This window comes from Bos javanicus, chromosome 16 (assembly GCF_032452875.1).
Source record: "Bos javanicus breed banteng chromosome 16, ARS-OSU_banteng_1.0, whole genome shotgun sequence".
Classification (NCBI taxonomy): Eukaryota; Metazoa; Chordata; class Mammalia; order Artiodactyla; family Bovidae; genus Bos; species Bos javanicus.
In genome coordinates, this window is record NC_083883.1 from 52,885,742 (window position 1) to 52,909,467 (window position 23,726).

The window sequence follows — 23,726 nt, forward strand, 5'->3', positions numbered from 1 at the left end:
CAGCAGCCTATGGACAGGCCCACCTGGTGAAGAACTGAGGCCTCTTACTAAAAGCCATGGAGGGAACCATCACAGAGATGGGCCCTTCAGCCCCAGGAAGGCCTCCTGATGACCACAGCCCTAGCTGAGACCATGATAGCAACCTCATGAGAAACCCCAAGCCCAAATCACCCAGCTCAGCCAGTCCCAAATTTCTGACTCAGAGAAACTGTGAGATAATAAATGCTTCAGTTCAGTTCAGTCGCTCAGTCGTGTCCGACTCTTTGTGACCCCATGAATCGAAGCACGCCAGGCCTCCCTGTCCATCACCAACTCGTGGAGTTCACTCAGACTCACGTCCATTGAGTCGGTGATGCCATCCAGCCATCTCATCCCCTGTCGTCCCCTTCTCCTCCTGCCCCCAATCCCTCCCAGCATCAGGGTCTTTTCCAATGAGTCAACTCTTCGCAGGAGGTGGCCAAAGTATTGGAGTTTCATGCTTACTGTTGTTTTATTTTAAATGTATTTATTTGGCTGTGCTGGGTCTTGATTGCTGTGCTCGGGCTTTCTCTAGTTGCAGGGAGTGGGGTTACTCTTTAGTGTGGGCTTCTCGCTGCAGTGGCTTCTCTTGTCGCAGAGCACAGGCTCTAAGGCTTCCAGGCTTCAGCAGTTTCGGCTTGTGGGCTCTAGAGCACAGGCTCAATAGTTGTGATGCACGAGCTTAGTTGTTCTGTGGCATGAGGGATCTTTCCAGATCATGGATAGAACTGTGTCTCCTCCTTTAGCGGGAGGATTCTTCACCACTGAGCCATCAGGGACACCCCTTACTTTTGTTTTAGACCTTCACATCCTGGAGTAACTTATCATGCAGCAATGAGGAGTGAATACTGATTTTTGGCAGCAGGATCGTTGTGAAATTTAACAAAACCCCTGAATGGTGGAATGGTTTGGGGCGGAACAGTGGCCAGAAGCTGGAGGACGTTTGCCGAGGGCCTTAGAGAAGGCCTGTTAGAAGGTTTGTTAGTAGGAGCTCAAAGGCCTTTGAGGAGGCAGTGAGGGGAGGTTTCCAGGAAAGTTAGGAAAATGTTACTGGGGTCCAGGGATCCTTGTTAGGTGGTGGCAGAAGTTTTAATAGCACACTGCCTGTCATCATGTGGGAAGAGAAAATGTTCCTGACGATCAAGCGCTCCAGGCAAGAGTTGTGGAAGGAGCACCTGGTTACTTCTTACTGCTTATTTACAGTGAAATGTGAAGGGGTGCTCAGTCACTCAGTCAGGTCTCTTTGCGGCCCCGTGGAGTGTAGCTCTCCAGGCTCCTCTGTCCATGGAATTTTCCAGGCAAGAAATACTGGAGGGGGTTGCATTCCTACTCCAGGGGATCTTCCTGACCCGGGGATTGAACCCGTGTCTCTTGCACTACCTGCATTGGCAGGCGGTTTCTTTAACACTAGTGCCACCTGGGAAGCCCATGTGAGGGGTAGAGACAGTTAAAGAAAGGGATGTTCAATCAGGACTCAGTGCTCTGGGCTTGAAAATTCCCTGCCCGTGCAGGTGGCAAATGACATGTAAGAAACAGACTCTGGGCAAAGATCAAATCAAGGGCGCTCTCAAGAAAACACCATCCAAAGAAGAAACTGAAGTGACTGTAAAAATCCTGTGTTAAGAGCACAGACTCAGGGCAGTGTCCCAGAGATGTTTGGTCTAGGCACTGGGCTTCTAAGAAGCTTGGGCAGTGTTGGCAGAAGCCCAAGGTGGAAGGGCTTGTGTCAAAAAAAACCTGTGAGCCTGGGTTTTGCCCACCGTCAACCTACTTTTTTAACTTATATGCAGAGTACATCATGCGAAATGCAGGGCTGGATGAAGCACAAGCTGGAATCAAGATTGCCAAGAGAAATATCAATAACATCAGATATGCAGATGACACCACCCTAACAGCAGAAAGCAAAGAGGAACTAAAGAGACACTTGATGAAGGTGAAAGAGCAGAGTGAAAAAGCTGGCTTAAAACTCAACATTCAAAAAACGAAGATTGTGGCATCTGGTTCCATCACTTCACGGCAAATAGATGGGGAAACAATGGAAACAGTGAGAGACTTTATTTTCTTGGTCTCCAAAATCACTGTAGATGGTGACTGCAGACATGAAATTAAAAGACACTTGCTCCTTGGAAGAAAAGCCATGACAAACCTAGATAATGTATAAAAAAGCAGAGACATTACTTCACTGACAAAGGTCCGTGTAGTCAAAGCTATGGTTTTTCCAGTAGTCACGTATGGATGTGAGAGTTGGACCATAAAGAAGGCTGACCACTGAAGAACTGACGCTTTTGATCTATGGTATTGGAGAAGACTCTTGAGAGTCCCCTGGACTGCAAAGAGATTAAGCCAGTAAGTGCTAAAGGAAATCAACCCTGAATTTCCATTGGAAGAACTGATGCTGAAGCTCCAATACTTTGGCCACCTGATGGGAAGAGACAACTCATTGGAAAAGACCCTGATGCTGGAAAAGATTGAAGGCAGGAGGAGAAGGGGACTACAAAGTATGAGATGATTGGCTGTCATCACCAGCTCAATGGACATGAGTTTGAGCAAGCTCCAGGAGATGGTGAAGGGCAGGGAAGCCTGGCGTGCTGCAGTCCATGGGGTTGCAAAGAGTTGAACACAGCTGAGCCACTGAACAACAACATGGGTTTTACCTAACAGGATGAACCCATATAAGAAGAACTGGCAACGCAGACCGACAGAGATTCACAAAAGTAAAAGAAGCTTCTGGACCCACAAGCTTCTGCAGGCAGGAAGCAGACTCTAAAACTATGCAGCTGCAACTATGTGATACCTTCCATGGGAAAGGTAGGACAATTCATAGGGCAGAACTTAGAGACCGGAGGGCAGAACCAAGAGCCCTGGAATGCCATTTCTGGGTAAGAGCTGGACTGAGGCCCCATGAAGGAACTGCTAAGATTTTCCCAGCTGGATTTCAGAATTGCTTTGGGCCAATGACGCCTGTGTGTTTCCTATCTTTCTCCCTTTTTAACTAGAGGAGGGTATGTAGCAGTTAGCTGTGTCTGTCCCACCATCATATTTTGGGTATGTGAGGGACAGACACCTTGTTCATCAGTCTTCACTTTTCTGAAATAGTACTTGATGAACTGAACTTAAGGAACTACACCCATGAGCCTAATCTGTGCCTGGACTTGATTTAGATGAGATTCTGGAATTTGAGCTGATGCTGTAATGAGGTGAGATTTGGGGTAGGGGCGCAGGAGAGGGTTGGAGGAGGGTGAATCATTGAGGACCAGAGGGCAGACTGCAGTAGCCAGCCTTCAAGATGAGTGCCGATAATTCTTGCCTCCTGGTCTTCAGCTGTGTGTAGTCTTCTCCCATCCTGGAGAGGGACACCCTGTGTAATCAATAGGACACTGCAGCAATGACAGGGAGTGACTACTGAGGCTTAGTCACAAGAGATGTTGCAATTTCTACCTTGCTCTCCTGGATCACTTGCTCAGGAGGAGCCAGTTGCAGACCGATGCTCATGAGAACACTGGAGCCGCTCTCTGGGGAGATCCCCATGGTGATGAAGTGAGGCCTCCTGCTCACAGCTATGTGAGCACGCTATCTTAGAAGTGGATCCTCCAGCCCTAGTCAAGCCTTCAGATGATTCAGCCTTACAAGGGACCTGAGCCACGGCCGACCTGCTAAGCTGCTTCCAGATTCCTGATGCACAGAAACCGTATATGATAACATGCTTGTTTCTTGCTTTAGGCTGCAAATTCTGGGGAGAATTTCTTATGCAGCCAAGATAACAAATACACATTGCATGTTAATTTCACATGAAAGAGACAAAAAACACTGAATTCTAGTTAATGGTATCTATGCTAAAATATTTAGGAGGAGGACTACAGATGTGTGTAATTTATTTTGAAATGCATCAGACAATAAGATGGATTAAGGAATGAATAAGGCTTCCCTGGTGGTTCAGTGGTAAAGAATCTGCTGGCAATGTAGAAGACCCAGGTTCAAACCCTGGGATGGGAAGATACCCTGGAGAAGGAAATGGCAACCCATTCCAGTATTCTTGCCTGGGAAATCCCATGGACAGAGAAGCCTGGTGGGCTACCATCCATGGAGATGCAAAGCATCAGACACAACTCAGTGACTGAGCATGGAATAAATGAATAGAAGGATGGACAGACAGAAATGTAACAAAGAATACAGAAATATGTTAATAGTAGAATTAGGAGGGGAGCTGTTCTCTTTAAAATTCTTTTTACTTTGCTGTATGTTTGAAAATTTTCACATTAAAATGTTAGGGAGAACTGGCTGAGTAATTTCTTAACTTGGGTTGTAGGTAAATGAGCGTTCCTTAGAGGATGATGATGTAAACTGTAGAGACAGGTTTCATACGCTCCTTAGTTTGTATAGTTTCAGAATAATAACTACTATTTGAGTTCTGGAACATTTCATGCAAAGATGGGCACAGTAAAGGACAGAAATGGTATGGATCTAACAGAAGCAGAAGACATTAAGAAGTGGCAAAAACATACAGAAAAACTGTACAAAAAAGATCTTTACGATCCAGATAACCATGATAGTGTGATCACTGGACTAGAGCCAGACATCCTGGAAAGTGAAGTCAAGTGGGCCTTAGGAAGCATCACAACAAGAAAAGCTAGTGGAGGTGATGGAATTCCAGTTGGTTTATTTCAAATCCTAAAAGACGATGCTGTGAAAGTGTGGCACTCAACATGCCAGCAAATTTGGAAAACTCAGCAGTGGCCACAGGACTGGAAAAAACCAGTTTTCATTCCAATCCCAAACAAAGGCAATGCCAAAGAATGCTTGAACTATCACACAATTGCACTCATCTCACACACTAGCAAAGTAATGCTCAAAATTCTCCAAGCCAGGCTTCAACAGTACATGAACCAAGAACTTCCAGATGCTTGAGCTGGATTTAGAAAAGGCAGAGGAAGCAGATATTAAATCGCCAACATCCGTTGGATCACTGAAAAAGCAAGAGAGTTCCAGAGAAACTTCTGCTTTATTGACTATACCAAAGCCTTTGACTGTGTGTCACAATAACTGGAAAATTCTTCAAGAGACGGGGATACCAGATCACCTTACCTGCCTCCTGAGAAATCTGTACACAGCTTAAGAAGTAGCAGTTAGAAACGGACATGGAACAATGGGCAGGTTCTAAATTGGGAAAGGAGTACATCAAGGCTATATATTGTCACCCTGCTTATTTAACTTATATGCAGAGTGAAAGTGAAAGTCGCTCAGTAGTGTTTGACTCTTTCAACCCCATAGACTATACAGTCCATGGAATTCTGGAGTGGGTAGCTTTTCCCTTCTCCAGGGGATCTTCCCAGTTCAGTTCAGTTCAGTCTCTCAGTCATGTCTGACTCTTTGTGACCCCATGGGCTGCAGCATGCCAGGCCTCCCTGTCCATCACCAACTCGTGGAGTTTACTCAAACTCATATTCACTGAGTCAGTGATACCATCTAACCATCTCATCCTCTGTCATCCCCTTCCCCCACCTTCAGTCTTTCCCAGCATCAGGATCTTTTCAAATGAGTCAGTTCTTTGCATCAGGTGGCCAAAGTATTGGAGTTTCAGCTTTAGCATCAGTCCTTCCAATGAATATTCAGGATTGATCTCCTTTAGGATGGACTGGTTGGATCTCCTTCTCCTTGCTGTCCAAGGGATTCTCAAGAGTCTTCTCCAACACCATAGTTCAAAAGCATCAATTCTTTGGCACTCAACTTTCTTTATGGTCCAACTCTCACATCCATACATGACTACTGGAAAAACTATACCTTTGACTAGATGGACCTTTGTTGGCAAAGTAACATCTCTGCTTTTGAATATGCTGTCTAAGTTGGTCATAACTTTTCTTCCAAGGAGCAGGTGTCTTTTAATTTCATGGCTGCAGTCACCATCTGCAGTGATTCTGGAGCCCAAGAAAATAAAGTCTGTCACTATTTCCATTCTTTCCATTGTTCCACTGTTACATTGTTTCGCCATCTATTTGCCATGAAGTGATGGGGCATCTGCCATGATCTTCGTTTTCTGAATGTTGACTTTTAAGCCAACTTTTTCACTCTCCTCTTTTATTTTCATCAAGAGGCTTTTGAGTTCCTCTTCACTTTCTGCCATAAGGGTGGTGTCATCTGCATATCTGAGGTTATTGATATTTCTCCCAGCAATCTTGATTCCAACTGTGCTTCCTCCAGTCCAGCATTTCTCGTGATGTACTCTGCATTTAAGTTAAATGAGCAGGGTGACAATATACAGCCTTGACATACTCCTTTCCCTATTTGGAACGAGTCTGTGGTTCCATATCCAGTTCTGTTGTTTCTTGACCTGCAGTCAGATTTCTCAGGAGGCAGGTCAGGTAGTCTGGTATTCCCGTCTCTTAAAGAATTTTCCACAGTTTGTTGTGATCCACACAGTCAAAGGCTTTGGTATAGTCAATAAAGCAGAAGTAGATGTGTTTCTGGAACTCTCTTGCTTTTTTGATGATAAAATGATGTTGAAAATTTGATCTCTGGTTCCTCTGACTTTTCTAAATCCAGCTCAAACATCTGGAAGTTCTTGATTCATGTACTGTTGAAGCTTGGCTTGGAGAATTTTGAGCATTACTTTGCTAGTGTTTGAGATGAGTGCAATTGTGTGATAGTTCGAGCATTCTTTGGCATTGCCTTTGTTTGGGATTGGAATGAAAACTGATTTTTTCTAGTCCTGTGGCCACTGCTGAGTTTTCCAAATTTGCTGGCATGTTGAGTGCCACACTTTCACAGCATCATCTTTTAGGATTTGAAATAGCTCAACTGGAATTCCATCACCTCCACTAGCTTTTCTTGTAGTGATGCTTCCTAAGGCCCACTTGACTTTGCATTCCAAAATGTCTGGCTCTAGGTGAGTGGTCACAGCATCGTGATTATCTGGGTTGTGAAGATCTTTTTTGTATAGTTCGAAACCAGGATCTTTCCAACCAGGGATCAAACCCAAGTCTCCCATATTGAAGGCAGATTCTTTACAAGCTGAGACACAAGGGAAGCCCTATATGCAGAGTACATCATGTGAAATACCGGGCTTGATGAAGCACAAGCTGGAATCAAGATTGCCGGGATAAATATCAATAACCTCAAATAGGCAGATGACACCACCCTTATGGCAGAAAGTGAAGAAGAACTAAAGAGCCTCTTGATGAAAGGGAAAGAGGAGAGTGAAAAGGTTGGCTTAAAACTCAACATTCAAAAAACTAAGATCATGGGATCTGGTCCCAATGTTTCCATTTGGGAAACAATGGAAACATTGAGAGACTTTATATTCTTGGGCTCCAAAATCACTGCAGATGGTAACTTCAGCCATGAAATTAAAATATGCTTGCTCCTTGGAAGAAAAGCTATGACCAACCTAGACAGCATATTAAAAAGTATAGACATTACTTTGCCGGCAAAAGTGCATATAGTCAAAGCTATGGTTTTTCCAGTAGTCATGTATGGATATGAGAATTGGACTATAAAGAAAGCTGAGTGCTAAAGAATTGATGCTTTTGAACTGTGGTGTTGGAGAAGACTCTTGAGAGTCCCTTGCACAGCAAGGAGAACAAGCCAGTCAATCCTAAAGGAAATCAGTCCTGAATATACACTGGAAGGACAGATGCTGAAGCTGAAACTTCAGTACTTATGGCCACCTGATGTGAAGAACTGACTCACTGGAAAAGACCCTGATGTTGGGAAAGATTGAAGGCAGGAGAAGAAAGGGATGACAGAGGATGAGATGGTCGGATGGCATTACTGACTTGATGCACATGAGTGTGAGCAAGCTCTGGGAGTTGGTGATGGTGAGCAAGCTCTGATGAATCTGCCTGCAATCCATGTAAAGAATTGTGCGGCAGTCCATGGGGTCGCAAAGAGTAGGACACAACTGAGCAACTGAACTGAACTGACCTGTAACCGACTGTGAACAATCAGTTGAGATAACTCACTACCTTCAGAGTAGCCTAATAACTATTACTTGAATGGCTGAGTGAGGTGACTAGGTGAGTGGTCCTGAGGGAGACCAAGGGAGGGTGTGGAGCCACTGAGAGATCTGGGGACTCAGAGGGGTCTGGGGCTGGGACCCAGAGGACAGAGAATGGGACCTTCTTGACAGCAGCCACAGAAGAAATCTGGGAATCATGCCAGGGACTAAGTCGACCTAGCTACTCTGCTAGCGAGGCTGGTGAGGCTGAGAGGATGGTGACAGACAGGAAGTCTCCTCCCCAAATGCCATGAAGCCTTCTGGGGCGGAGGAGGGGGAAATGAATCCCTGATGGCTTTGTGTCCCCAAAGTGACCAGGCTGCGAGTGACAGTCCTCGAGATAACCAGCCTTAAATTTCACCGAAACGCATCAGGTGAGATTAGATTGAATGTATCACCTCTAGAGAAGTAATTTTCTCCATAAGCCTCTGTCTCCTCTAACTTGCAAAATGGTAATAAAATATTTAAAACCTCCGAAGGCAAGAGGGATTTCAGTTACCCGTATTTCTGTCAAAGTATATAAATATAGATTCTGATACACATTCATATATATTCATGTATATGTACAGACACACACACATTCATTGCAGAGGTACTGACTGGTATGTGTGGATGGGCACAAAATCTGGAGGGATTTGTACCAAAAAGTCACAGGGGGCAGTCCAGATGGTAAGAATGAGATCTTTCACTGTTTTCTGTTTATCCCAATTGTTTTTTTTTTCACAATTGCTAATGTTCCACTTTAGAATTGGAGAAATTAAGCAAAAACTGAGCCCCTGTCCATGAGCCCATCCCCGAAGCCACCACGGAAGCTCCCCTGAGTACCTTGTTTGATGATGGGAACCCCGTGGGCAGTGCCGTCCATCATAAAGGAGAACATCTTCCCGCTGGCACTCATGGGCCGCTTGTGAGAGGCAGGCGGGACCACGGAGGGCCTGGGGAAGCCCTGGGACCAGCTCCTCTGCACTGGCACCGGCCGGACGCCCAGGTGGAAGGGGACCTGTGATGGCGAGGGTGACTGGTTCGGCTGCTGTGTGGTCCGAGATGGCTGTGGCCTGGGCCAAGGTGCTGGGCCCATCGCCCATGGGAAGGAGACCTGCAGGGGCAGACAAGAGGGTCAGGGGAGGTTACGAGCAGCTGGGGTGGTCTCCACCCTTCTGTCCCAGTGACGTGATTGCTGTCCTAGGTTTCATCATATAAGTCACTTCCTCCAGGAAGACTTCCCAGACTCTCCCCAAATCTGGGATGGTGACCCCGCATGGGTCACCGGCACATCACTGCACCACCATTTGTTGGGTGCAGCCTTCATGCCAAGCACCCTGCCAAGAGATTTGCATCCATTACCTCACTTAATACACCTAACACTCTATGATGAGCCTGAGGCTGAGTAAGACCTAGTGACCTTCCCAAGATCGTAGATTTGGTAGTGAGCGGCTGAGCTGGTAGAACGCCATCTCTAAGACATAAGAGCGTTTTGTCTATCTTGCTCAACACTGTATCCTCAGCACCTAGAATAAACCCTTGGTACGTACAGAGTAGGCCCTCAAATATCAGTTGAGGACTTCCCTAGTGGCCCAGCCGTTAAGAATCTGCTTGCCAATGCAGGGTACACAGGTTCAATCCCTGATCCGGGAAGATCCCACATGCTGCAGGGCAACTAAGCCCGTGCTCCACAACTACTGAGCCCATGCTCTAGAGCTCTCGAACCACAACTGATGAAGCCTGTGTGTCTAGAGTCCATGCCCTGCAACAAGAGAGGCCACGGCAATAAGCCCACACAAGGCAACTAGAGAGTAGCCCCCATGCACCATAACTAGAGAAAGCCCGCAAACAGCAATGAAGACCCAGTGTAACCATAAATAAACATTGTTTTAAAAAGTACTGGTTGAAAGAATGAATTGACAAATCTCCGAGATTCAAGCCCAGCTCTCCAGGACCCCATGGTCTGCTTTCTCTCCATCCACACTGCGTGTCTTTCTGGCGTACCTACTGCATCTGTCCCCCAGAGCCAAGAGCTCTGGGGTGGCAGGCACCCCGGCTGGCTGATTAGCCTGTGACCCTCAACACCCACCCTATTCTTGGCAGATACTCCATACATATCTATCGAGGGACCCCAGCAGAAGATGTTTGTAGCTACTTTCAACAGAGAGCACATCAAGCTCTATCTAAACTGGGAGAAGCAAATGCTGAGAGAGGTGCTGACACCTGGCTTTGTCTTGGCTTGATGCTGTCATGGCGGTTTCTCCCCTTGCCTAGTGGCTAAGACATGACGTCGTGAGTGCTACCATTTATTGTACTTTAATCATCTTCCTCACGATACGGGGAGGAGATCTCTTTATCCCCAGTTTACAAATGAGGCTGGGAGAGGTTAAGGCAGGGGTCCCCAGCCTCCGGGACCTAATGCCTGATGATCTGAGGTGGGGCTGACATAATAACAATAGAAATAAAGTGCACGATAAATGTAACGCACTTCAGTCATCCCGAAACCATCCCCCAGCCCACCCCCCTGCCACCTGGGTCCTTGGGAAAATTGTCTTCTATGGAACTGGTCCCTGGTGACCAAAAAGTTGGGGGACTGCTGGGTTAAGGAACTGGCCAAGCTCAGGTGATGGTGGAAGGGGTGGTTGGATTGGGGTCTGATGAGCTCTTTCCCTCTCTGTTTCTCTCTCCTTTCTTATCACCCATCCCCACCCCTCCCCCTAGACTCCTGGAAGAAAAAAGCAACACACTTTTCAAGTAAGAAGCTAAGTTTAAAGGTTCGTCGCCTGTGTGGGGTCACGTGTCTCTTTCCCCAGACAGGGAGACATAATGAGAAACAGGACAGAAGGCTTCCAAAATAGGAGCACTGGCAGACAGGACTTCCTAGAACTCCAGCTGGACTGCGTTCAAGAGGAAGTTTCTCCGCTCGCTTGGGCTCCCAAACCAGTCTTTTAGCGACAGCTTTTCCCAGCCAAGTCAAGAATCCGGTGAATTTCTCCAAAGGCTTTTTTTGGAGTCAGTGAGAGCAGTGTTCAAGGAAATTAAACTCCAATTGTCTGGGGACACCTGGCCCAGCATTTTTTGGGGGGCTTCATCGGGCCTTAGTTGCATCACGCGAGATCTTTTGTTGTGAGTGGACCCTCTAGTTGTGGCGCGTGGGCTCTCTAGGTGTGGCACTCAGGCTTAGTTGCCCCGCAGGATGTGGAATCTTAGTTCCCTGACCAGGGATCAAACCCCAGTCTCCTGCATTGCAAGGTGAATTCTTAACCACTGGACCACCGGGAAGTCCCTGCTTCAGCATTTATAATGACATTGACCCTGGGCTTCCTTGGTGGCTCAGAAGGTAAAACTCCGTCTGCAATGTGGAAGATTCGGGCTCCATTACTGGGTCGGGAAGATACCCTGGAGAAGGGAATGACTACCCACTCCAGTATTCTTGCCTGGAGAATTCCATGGACAGAGGAGGGTGGCAAGTTACAGTCCATGGGGTCACAGAGCTAGACAAGACTGAGCGACTAACAGCCAGCCTCTAGGCCCTACTGAAACCTGTTTCAGGAATGGACTTGGTGGTGTTCCAGAACTCCGCTACCTTACACGTAGATTAGAATTTCTCTCCACTGTGGACACCTCTGTCTCTACCTACGCTCTCTTCCTTTCTCTCCTTTCAGAAGCTGAGATGCACTGCTCCTGCCTGTGCTGACTTCTCCATCCATCCTCTCCCTTCCTCTTCTCTGGGGCTGTCTCACCTCAATCATTCCTATCATTTTTTTCCCATTGATTTAATAAAGTTTTAGCAAATGCATGGGCTGAAGGTGGGAAGGGGTAAATTCAAGTGTGTTTTCTCCTCTGCTAGCTAGAAAACAAATCTAGAGACCACAGGTAGTGGTGGAAGAATTTCCTTTCATGCTGGGATGCTCAGGTAGATGTGCCTCCCTGCCCACTTACTGCCAGGGTGCTAAAGGGAGTGGTCATATCTCATGCCTCAAGTGAGAATAGGCCAGAACCCACTCGGCCCTTTGGAAATTTCAGGAGTCTCTATCCCAATCTCAGTCCATTGCTGTGGGTGGGGCTCAGCCATCAGCCAATCACACTCCTTGGTGCACTGATTGGTGCACTGGTGGGGCAAGTGATCCAATCAGAGCCAAGGAGACCCAAGAAAACTTGGCTGGACACCAGGGTCTGGAGTGCCCTGGTTGGACTTACAAGTGCAGCCAGCACGAAGGAGTGGAGCCCAGACAGGAAGAGAGAGAAGTTGTTTTTTATTTTCAAAATTGTGGTAAGTAACCTATGTGTACGTGCTCAGACGCTCAGTCGTGTCTGACTCTTTGCAATCCCATGACTGTAGCCTGTCCGGCTCCTCTGTCCATGGGATTTTCCAGGCAAGAACACTGGAGTGGGTTGCCATGCCCTCCTCCAGGGGATTATCCCGACCCAGCAATTGAACTCATATCTCTTATGTCTCCTGCACTGGCAGGAGGGTTATTTACCACTCCAGTTCATCCTAAAGGAGATCAGTCCTGGGTGTTCATTGGAAGGACTGATGTTGAAGCTGGAAGTCCAATATTTTGGCCACCTGATGCGAAGAGCTGACTCATTGGAAAAGACCTTGATGCTGGGAAAGACTGAGGGCAGGAGGAGAAGGGGATGACAGAGGATAAGATGGTTGGATGGCATCACCGACTCAATGGACATGGGTTTGGGTGGACTCCAGGAGTTGGTGATGGACAGGGAGGCCTGGTGTGCTGTGGTTCATGGGGTCACAAAGAGTCGGACATGACTGAGCGACTGAACTGAACTGAACTGAGCACCACCTGGGAAACCCAAAACTTTTATGAATAGGTTTAATAATAGTGGTTTACAAGTGAAGTGAAGTCGCTCAGTTGTGTCTGACTCTGTGACCACATGGACTGTAGCCTACCAGGCTTCTCCGTCCATGGGATTTTCCAGGCAAGAGTGCTGGAGTGGGTTGCCTTTTCCTTCTCCAGGGGATCTTCCCGACCCAGGGATCAAACCCAGGTCTTCTGCATTGTGGGCAGACGCTTTACCCTCTGAGCCACCAGAGCTTGATTTTTTTGTTTGCTGATTGCCTATGCTTAAGAAGGTAATGGGGAAAATCTTAACAGTGCAGATGATAAAAAAGTATGTCGTGCCTCAGCCATTATAAGTAGCACAAAAAATGGAGGGAACATTTCTCTAGTACTTGAAAACTACTATCTGATGCAGAAAAAAAAAAAAAAGTCACATCACTGATGAATGTGGGAAGTTCCAACATCTTTCTTTTTTACTCGTATTACTCACAAATGCAAATATATCCAAAATACCCCCAAATATCCACCAGTGCTCAGATTGGGAACTCTCTTATTCATCAGTTACAACAAGAAATTGGCTATGGATACAAGGATTCAACGAAAGTCAATGAAAGCATTCTGTGAGACTCAGCTGGCTGTGTGGAATTTACAGGAAAGTGTACTGTATTTCTTGTTATTTGGAAAGAAGGTGTTACACATTCTTGATATCATTAAACCTTATGCTATACATGTGCATCCTTTACATTTTTCAGAGAGCTGGCTGTTAAACATTTACTAGCCAGTTGCTGTCTGTGCCAGGCACTCAGCAGAGTGCCTGGTACTCATGGTAGGTGTTCACCACCGACTGAGCTGAACTGTTGGCAAAAGTAGTGTAAGTAAAAAGGTCTTTGATGCTGGGGCTGGGACAGGGGAGGGGGGAATACCTGCTAAGCCTGGAGAATCTCGTAACAGCAGAGAATAAAGAAGTGCCCAGAGCAAAAGCATGGGGAGATGCTTAAGGCCACGGCAACCAGCCTGAAAGAGCTCCCAGAGGCCGAGGCTGGAAGAATTTGAGCTACAAAACAGAAAATGAGGGACATCCCTGCTGGTTCAGTGGTTAAGAATCCACCTTCCAATGCAGAGGACACAGGTTCAATCCCTGGTCGGGAAACTAAGATCCCACATGCCATGGGGCAACTAAGTCCATGCACAGCAACAGGAGAAAAACCCTCATGCTGCAATGAAGACCTAGTGCAGGCAAAATAAAAATAAAAAAAGAAAGGATTATGACCCAGAGGGTAAAATATACTACGTCCATGCTGACATGGATATGTGAGTGAGTAAATACATAAAGCAGGGAGAAGAGACCATCTTCCTTACAGAAGAATCTAACACATGTGGATGTTGAGCTTAATTCCCACAGTCTGGAAGGGCCTGGGGGTGGGGGTGACAGGGAAGGGGGAGGAGACACACTGACCACAGCATGGAGGAGCCATGGATCTCAAAAGACAGGACAGAGACTACAGAACACAGTCACTAGATCTCAGAAGCTCGGGGAGGGGCTATTTGCTGCTGGGCAAATGGCTTTTTTTCTGATGCAGAAGCTGAAGCTCCAGTATTTTGGTCATCTGATGCAACTCATTGGAAAAGTCCCTGATGCTGGGAAGGATTGAGGGCAGAAGGAGAAGAGTGTGTCAAAGGCTGAGATGGCTGGATGGCATCACCAATGCAAGGAACATGAACTTGGGCAAACTCTGGGAGATGGTGAGGGACAGGGAGGCCTGGTGTGCTGCAGCCCATGGGGTCGAAAAAGTTAGACATGACAGGGCGACTGAACAACAACAAATGGCTTTTACCTCAACAGCTCCCAGGACATCACCATAACTCAAAGTGGGGTAGTAATTCTGTGTCTCCAAGAAAAAGGTAAATTATGTTCAGGATTTTCAATGTGAGAAATCAAAATGATACATTCAGAACACAGCACCACCAAGTTGTACATTACTTTTAGGTTTTAGAACTTAAAAGAGGTCCCGGCACTTCGCTGGGGGGTGCAGTGGTTGAGACTCTGCCTGCCAGTGCAGGGGACACGGGTTCGATCCCTGAGCCAGGAAGATCTCCGTGCCTCAGGGAAACTAAGCCTGTGGGCCACAACTACTGAGCCCGTGCTCTGCAACAAGAGAACCCAATGCAACGAGAAGCCCAAGCACCGCAACAAAGGGTAGTCCCTGCTCGCCACAACTAGAGAAAGCCTGTGTGTAGCAATGAAGACTCAGTGCAGCCAAAAAACAGAAAGAATTAGGTCCCTTTGAGCTGTTCAGAAAAATCATTCATTTGGATTTTAGGGTCAAAGGAGACCTGATCCATCTAATTTTCCCATTTTTTGGTAAATCTTCAATCTTACAGTTCTTTCTTTCAAGTTCTAATTAGCTTCCTGGTTGGTTCATAAAATGGGAAATAGAATCTAACCAGAAAACAGCTGGGTGTTTGCAAATAGCTTTCACTACCCCTAGACTTGACCTCCTTCAATTCAATTGACAGGCTGAATGCAAGAGTGAATGACCATCGACTAAGTAAAGAGAAGAGAAGCAGCAGTGTGGTTCAAGTTTGGTAAACCAGGGTGTGCTCTGCCAGAGGAGCCAGGAGGCAGCCACGCTGATCCCCAGATGCCTGGCTGAGTCTGGGTCCTGTCTTTCCAGGGTGCTAAGCCTTCCACCTGTGCTCCTGTCTCCACCTCCCCCAAGGTCGTCCATAGACATCTGGGGATGACACAGTCCTCAAGAGTCCTCCTGTTTGAGTTTTTGCTGAGGACCCTGTGCCTGAGACCATCTGCAGCCCCCTGCCCTCCACTTCACTGGCCATGGGAAGTCGCCTTTGATATGAAGCACGTGGTGGTCTCAGGATTTCTCATCCCATCAGCAGGTCCCCACAGGACGTGTAAGAGCACAGTGTAGATGAACTCCTAAGAGGTCAGGTTGGAGATGACAAAGCTTGACTGGCAAGAGGTTTTGTTCTGAAGGGGACCGTGTTCTCTGGTCATTCCCTCTACCACCAGCCAGCTCCTCAACCCCAGGTACAGTAAAGCCACATCCTCCTCAAGGTTGGCCTCTAGTCAAGATCCAAGCCACGCCGAGGAAGATGCTGGCTCTTCCTCTGGAGCTGCCAGTCTGGTGCTGATGGCGGCCACCTTCCTGCAGGTGAGGCAGCAAGAGTCTGCCAGAGACAGTGAAGCGGACAGAGCAGAGTCAGATTCCTGACCATCGCTTGGGCACCTGGGCCTGAAGCTGCAGCTTTTGGCCTTTTCAGTTACATAAGCTATTTTTTTTCCCCCTAGGCTAGTTTAAGTTAGTTTTATGACACCTGCAACCAGTAAAATTTTCTAGACAATATGCTTATTGAGACTTTGGCATAAGCATCACTATGTGCTCTATGTCCTATGAACACTATGGTGAGACTCTGTGGTACTCAGAATGAAAGCTGTCACAAGTTGTTTGTCATGTTCAAATAAAACCCCACCAGTCTGTAATCACGCACCAAATTTAAACCTATAAAAGTAAAGCAGCAGCCCCGGAGAAGAATGATTTAAGACCAAGGAATCAATAATAAGACAAGTAGTAAAGTGCTGCCTAGAGAAACTTTGAACAAATAAATAGTTCTTCAGCTACAGCAGGCTTTGGACTATAAACCCAAAATTTCTTCTTCAGAGATTACCTAGGGAAGACATTCCACAGTTTTATTTGTTTATTTATTTCTGACCTCACTACTTGGCTTTCAGGATCTTGGTTCCCAGACCAGGGATTGAACCCAGGCCACCAGAGTGAAAATGCCGAGTCCTACCCACTGGACTGCCAGGGAATTCCCAACATTCCACAGTTTAAAAAAAAAAAAACTTTCCAGTTGAAGAAACAGGTAAAACTTACAATATGCAGTAAACTTACAATATGCAGTAAACAAAAATTACAATATATATAACTCTGTTATATATACTAATATCTAGTATATTTATCAGATATATGTCAATGTAATTATACTATTACTATATATGCAAATTATACTTAGTATATATGCAAACACATGTATATGTGGATGTATATTTATTTATATTTGTTTATTTATGGCTATGCTGGGTCTTTGTTGCTGCACATGGGCTTTCTCTAGTTGTGAGTGGGCTTCTCATTCTGGTGGCTTCTGTTGTTGGAGAGCATGGGCCCTAGAGCAGATGGGCTTCAGTAGCTGTGGTGCACAGGTTTAACTGCTGCAAGCAGGCTTTCTCCAATTGCAGTGAGTGGGGGCTACTCTCTAGTTGCAGTACATGGGCTTTTCCTTGTAGCAGCTTCTCTCGTTGCAGAGCATGGGCTCTAGGTGCACAGGCTTCATTAGCTATGGCTTGAAGGCTCTAGAGTCCAGTGGGCTCAGTAGCTGTGGTGCATGGGCTTAGTTGCCCTGAAGCATGTGGGATCTTCCTGGACCAAGGACTGAACCTGTGTTCCCTGCACTGGAAGGCAGATTCTTAACCACTGGACCACCAGGGAAGTCTTGTTTGTGTATATTTAGAACCACATATTCCAGTTATTTTTTAAAGAGGTGATGAAAAAGATTGCTCAAAATCTGTTTTTTCAGCTCACCTATTTTTTGTTGTTGTTGTTGTTTCTCAGCAAACTAAGTAAGCAATTAAGGAGCACAGCTGTCAGCACACAGTGGGGCTTAATCTGACTGAGTTCTTTCTCTCCAGCTTTCCCTCTATTTTTAGTTCTTCTTTCAGAAACCAGTAAAAGAGACCGTACAGAAATCAAGTAAAATAAAAGAGACCGTACAGTGCAGTGTTACATGCAGAGGCTAGTAAACATTTTCTGTAGAGCCAGACAGTAAATATTTACAACTCTGTGTGCCATATGATGTCCTTCCAGTTTACTCTGCAGTTACAGCAGACAACACAGGCAATACGGAAATAAAGGGAGTACTTGTGTTCCATTTGGCCCTGGGCCATAGTTTGCCAACCTCTGTTTAAAGAGCTTGGGATCTGGCATGAAACAGAATCTGGTCCAGCTTCCCGCTCTGCTCCTTACCATCTGTGTGACCCTGACGAGTCTGCTATTTGTGTGCCTCGTCTGTAAAATAGGGATGAGGACAGCTATTTCTCAGTCTGGTGAGAAGCAGGTGAGACAGAGCACATGGAATGCTTGGAGCACTTCCTAGTCTATAATAAACGAGCATCAAACACTTGCCATCAGGTATCATCATCATCATCGAAAAAGAAAGAGGGCAACTAAATTTGTCCAGGAGAGACGAGGAAATGGGGGTTCGATCCCTGGGTTGGGAAGATCCCCTGGAGGAGGAAATGGCAACCCGCTCCAGTATTCTTGCCTGAAAAATCCCATGGACAGAGGAGCCTGGTTGGCTACAGTCCATGGGGTCACAAAAGAGCCAGACATGACTGAGCACATATGCAGGATGTAGCAGCAATAGCCCCATAACCCTGGTGAAAAATTAGTGAAGCCAAACAAGGAAGCCAGTAACTGAAAATGCATTTTCTTCTATTACCAGCGGCTTTCGCTTTTACCCACATGATGGATCATTCCTTGTCAGGCATGTGAAATTGCAGGTTGAACTGGGAATTGTGAGACCTCCCTTAACCAGTGGGCAGTGGAGGAGCTGCCTGGGCTCACATGGCACCGTGATGCTTCATGCTATTAGAAAAAGCCTACAAGGGACTCAGGAGAGGTAGCTTTTAATCCTGGCTCTGGATCTATATGACTGATAACTAACCTTGGGGAAGTCACTGAAATTCTCCGGGCCTCAGCTCATACAATGATAGGGGTGGTCCCAGGGACCTCTATGAAAAAACTTAAGGGTGAAAGGGGATCTGTGATTAATGAGAAGCTCCTTGGCAGAAATTAAAAATAGAAGCTCAGAAAGGTAAAGTCAATTGCAGTTAGCATTTGAACTTGGGTCCATCAAACCCCAAAGCCTTTGCTTTTGATTTTATTCTGCAGAGCTTCCCTATGAAAACAGCGAGGAATAATGGCCGACAGAGGGCGCTCTTCCCGCTAGACATGACGTCATGACATTGCAGGGACAGAAGACAGTATCCAGGAGCCACGTGGGAGAGTCTAGTTGGACTGGGGACAGGGCAGAACAGGCTAAAGGGAAGGCCAGTCACGGGCAATGATAGGGGTGGGAGCTCCTGCCAATGAGCCAACAACACCTTCATGGAACAACTCGACACGTTATTTGGGGCACTCGCTTCCTTTTTCATTCTCGCTATTTCCATCAGTTTTGCCATACTTCACAACAGAGAAAGACACGATTTATACATTTGGGTGATGAGGGTTTCCTTACTCAGCTGCTTTATGAGAACACGGTCACTGTGACTAAAACAGCTTGTTTCTGTACCTCCTTTCCCAGAGTTCAGGAAGCACAAAGAAAGGCAGGTACCAACAAAACGCACGGTGCGGCAGGCACACCTGACTTTGTGACTTCAGTTTCCCACACCCGGTACTGGGACTGTATATTAATCAACGGTTGCTTCAGGGCATTGCAAACGGCCCTGCAGGTTACGTCCTGCACAACCCCAGGGGGCGCCGTCTACATGGATCATACTATGAATGGTGACTGTGGAGTAACACTTTCATGAAAGAGTTATGATTTACAGAGCATGATCCTAGGCATATGCTGGCTGCCGATGTACTCTGTCAAACGAGATTTTCTTTATAGTTTTCCATCTTCTATGTTATTCTATGGATAATTTATCTGCAAATATATCTGTCTGCTAGTCGGGGGAGGGCTTGGGAGGTTTCCTGTCCAAAGGAACACTTACAAGGGAAGCATCTTGGCTGCTACGTGCTGGTTTGCTTGATTCTAACTAAAGTTGAGGGTGGGGACTTCCCTGGCAGTCCAGTGGTTAAGACTCCATGCTTCTAATGCAGGGGATGCAAGTTTGATCCCTGGTCAGGGAACTATTATTAATAATAGGATCTTACATACCTGCCGTGCAGTGCAGCCAATAAATAAATAAAACTGAGGATTTTCATGTGTTTATCAGGGGCCAGACGCTGGACTCAACAATTTACATACATTGCCCACTTAATACCACAGTGTGGTAGGAACTATATTACAGAAATGAGGACTGAGGCTTTGAGAGAAATGACCTGGGTGCGTCCAGTATAAACGCCAGTACAAGAGCAGGGCTGGGACTGCTCTGGAGTCAGCCTGGCCTCGGGCATGTGCCCTAACCACGTGACAGCTGCAAACACATCTGGGCTCCTAACCCAACCTGCCCCCCTCCCCAAAGAAATGCTGCCACAGTCCTCTCTCTTGGTTACGGTCACCACAGAGCCTGAAATAAATGTTCTCACTTGGGAACTCTTTGTCAAGAAAAGAACAGTTCCTATCACACTTAACCTGGGTGATATCAGGGCGGTCCTCCTGGGAAACTCTACCCTGGGAGTAGACACAGCACCCTCACCTGGGACCCGCCAGTCAGTGGGAAACAAGAACATCCAGGAAGCATGATGACTTCAAAGCATTTCTTAGAAAAACTAGGCCTTAAGATATTTTCAAAATTTTATTTATATTTGGCTGTGCTGGGTCTTCATTGCTGCGCATGGGCTTTCTCTAGCTGCGGTGTGTGGGGCTTCTCATTGCAGTGGCTTCTCTTGCTGCAGAGCATGGTCTCTAGTGCTCCCAGGCTTCAGCAACTGTGGCTCGTGGGCTCAATAGTTATGGCATGCAAGCTTAGCTGCCGCTCAGCACGTGGAATCTTCCGGGACCAGGGATCAAACCCATGTCCCCCGCACTGGCAGGCAGATTCTTAACCACTGGACCACGAGGCAAGTTCTCTATCTCAAAATATTTGATGAGAGATGCTTTTCAATACCTTTCCCTTTCCCCCCCTCTTTCTCTTCTTTTAAACAGTTCACACTCTGAGTTATCAGCAAGTGGGATTCATAGGGAAATGTTTATCAGTCCATAGGCTGCCCTCAGGTAGGCCTTGAGAAGGACCCCTCCACGAATAACAGCTTAGAGGATGCAAGTTTCTCAACCTGGGGACTCATCAGCAGAAAGCGTTTTTGAGAAGATGAGATGGGGGGAGAGTCCTGCAAGGTCACCTGGGCACAGTCAGGGAAACACCTGTGCAGGCAGTCACTGGAGGAACGAAGCAGGGCACAAGTGAGTGTAGAAACGAGAACGGAAAAAGTTCGTGTATATTTGAGTGACCGTGAAAGTATGCTTTGCTCTTTCTGAAAACCAATTAAGGCTACTGCTCCGGCCAGCAACAGACTAAATGGTTTTCTCCCTCCCTTTTTCTGCAAGCGGGGATAGAGTTTCATTTGTGCAGACTAGCTGTATGACCCTAGGGAAATTACTTAACCTGTCTGAGTTTTGGATTCCTTGTCTGTAAAATGAGGATCATGGGAGAACCCAAGTCATGGGTTGCTGTGAGCATGAAACGAGGGAAAGCAGGTGAATTGCTCAGCACAGTGCTGTCCACGTCAGCGATTCCTCCTCCTGCCGTACTGGTTTCTCTTCTTACAAAGCATCTTCCTTCTCATCTACTCAAGGTCAGAGATTGTCATCACTGTTTCCCATGCTTGTAAAACAAGCACCTTGTAAAATAAAGTCCCCCTTCCATATCTGTACACCCACGTTCATAACAGTCTTACCTGAAATGGCCAAAAGGTGGAAGCAAATGGCCATGGATGGACAAAAAAAAAAACAAACAAAATGTGGTGAATACACACCACGAAACATTATTCAGCCGGAATGAACCTCGAGGACATCACACTAAGTGAAATAAGATGGTCACAAGAGGAGAAATCAAGTAAGATTCTACCTATAGGAGGTACCTAGAATAGTCAAATTCATAGACACAGAAAGACTGGTGGGATGGGAGGGAGGAAGACGGAGTTTTTATTTGATGGGTGGAGAGTTTCAGTTTGGGAAGATGACGAGTTCTGGAGTCGGACAGTGGTGATGGCTGCACAACAGTATGAATATATTCAATGCTACTGGACTGTACTCTTAAAAAAGGTGAACATGGTAAATGTCATATTTTACCACAATTTTGAAAATTAAAGAGCAAACTAAAAAATGAAGTGCCTCCGAGGTTTCCTGACATTTGGGGTGATAGAAAAGGATGAAAATATTCTGAAAGCAGGTTGTGGTGATGGCTATACATGTAAATGTACTAAAATTGAACTGGACACTTAAAATGGGTGAAGTTTATGTTATGTAAATTGTACTTCAATGACATTGGACACTGGTAAGCTAGAGGAGGAAATGGCAGCCCACTCCAATATTCTTGCCTGGAGAATCCCATGGACAGAGGAGCCTGGCCGGCTACAGTCCATGGGGTTGCAAAGAGTCAGATAACACAGAGATTGAGCATGCACACACAAAGCTATTAAAAGCAAGCAAACAAACACACACATGCTGTGATCCAGAGGAAACCTTGGGGGATGAAGGATTTGTTTACTGTCTTGATTGTGGTGATGTTTCATAGGTGTACACATATGTCAAAGCCCATCCAGGTACAGATTTAAATGTGTATGTTAATTATATCTCAATAAAGCTGTGTTTTTAAAAGGCAGCACAGTATTCCCTATATAAATGAACTCCTTATGATTTATTAAACAATGCCCCCTTTTGAGGAAGATTTAGGCTTCAAATTTTATACCCCTATAAATGATATTTCAATAAATATTTTGGTGTGGAAAAAAAGAAAAAAAATGCAGATATCATTTGCTGCCTCCTTCTCCCTCCTCCCACTAAAGGTAAGCCAGAAAGTCAGAATTTCCCAGGGAGGGTGCCTGGGAACCTGTAATTTTACTGAGCATTCCTGAAAATTTCTTGTAATTAAACATGTTAGGGAAATATTGACTCAAACTTCACAAACTTGGATTTTCAGACTTAGGGGTCTGGAATCCCTTTTTCTTTGACCCCTAAACAACTCTATAAGTGTTCCATATAAATGATTCTAAATTTGGGTTTCCCTACTGTTGGGGGTAAGCTTGAGTGAATACATATTCCCAGGCCCCACTCCCAGGGAGGATGTGTATGGTTGCCAGATTTTGCATAAATAAATACATGAATAAATACATAAATAAAACGTGGGGTGCCAGAAATCTGAGTTTCAGACAAACACCAGATAACTTCTTTTAGCATAAGTTGTTCCTTGCAATATCTGGGACACACATGTATAAAAAAACACCTGTTTTTTAACTGGGCATCCTGTATTTTATCTGGGAACCCTAAGTATGAGTCCTTAGGCCTGGGCTGAGCCTCAGATCTGAACTGTGGGTCTGCTCCCCACATGGTTCTGATGAGGGGATCCCCAGAACCCGTGTAGAGGATCCTTGATTGGATCAACACATCAGGGTCAGGAGCCCCTCCTCAGGGCGGCCAGAGGACCCTGGTGTATCTCACCAGACAGCGCCTTTAATGCTGGTCCAAGGAGGAAAAGGAGGCTGGGCAGCAGTGGAAGAAAACTGTCCCAGATCTGCAAGGCTGAACGTGATGGATGTGGCGTCATTGCCCCTGAAGCCCGAGGGACGCTGCTGATCTCAGAGTGAGTATTTAGGGCTGCCTATGGGACCCACACCCCAGGAGTCTGTCCAGAGTCTCTAAGCTTTGTTTATTTTTATCTAGTCTCGTCCCAGAAAGGATTTTACACCGAGGGGGTCTCAGTCCACGCAGCACTCTTGGTGGTGGGGGTGAGATGAGCACACGGTCTCTCTGGGACACGCACGACAGGCGTTTACTGCGTGCTCCCAAGGACCGGGCACTGGGCTGGGGCTTTGCAGTTATAACCATCTCTTTCAGTCCTTGAGACAAGCCTGCAAAGACATTACTGCCATTGGCCCCATCTGTAGGTGAGGAAATGGAGGTTCTGAGGAGTCCAGTGGCCTGTGCAAGAGCACACTGAGTGCGCCAGGGGCAGAGCTGGGGTTCTGACC

The 23,726-nt window shown here is 46.3% G+C and overlaps 1 protein-coding gene across 9 annotated transcripts in view; it reads right to left on the bottom strand.

Moving 5' to 3' along the window:
• FHAD1 (forkhead associated phosphopeptide binding domain 1) overlaps positions 1-23,726 on the bottom strand; it is a 165,862-nt gene that overhangs the window by 106,359 nt on the left and 35,777 nt on the right. For all 9 annotated transcript variants that reach the window (XR_009730015.1, XM_061383194.1, XM_061383196.1 and 6 more), the window contains one exon: positions 8,834-9,104. Coding sequence is in view for 8 of the 9 variants with exons in the window: in XM_061383194.1 (XP_061239178.1) it covers positions 8,834-9,104 (271 nt within the window). In the remaining variant the exon portion in view is untranslated. The remainder of the gene's footprint in view (positions 1-8,833; positions 9,105-23,726) is intronic.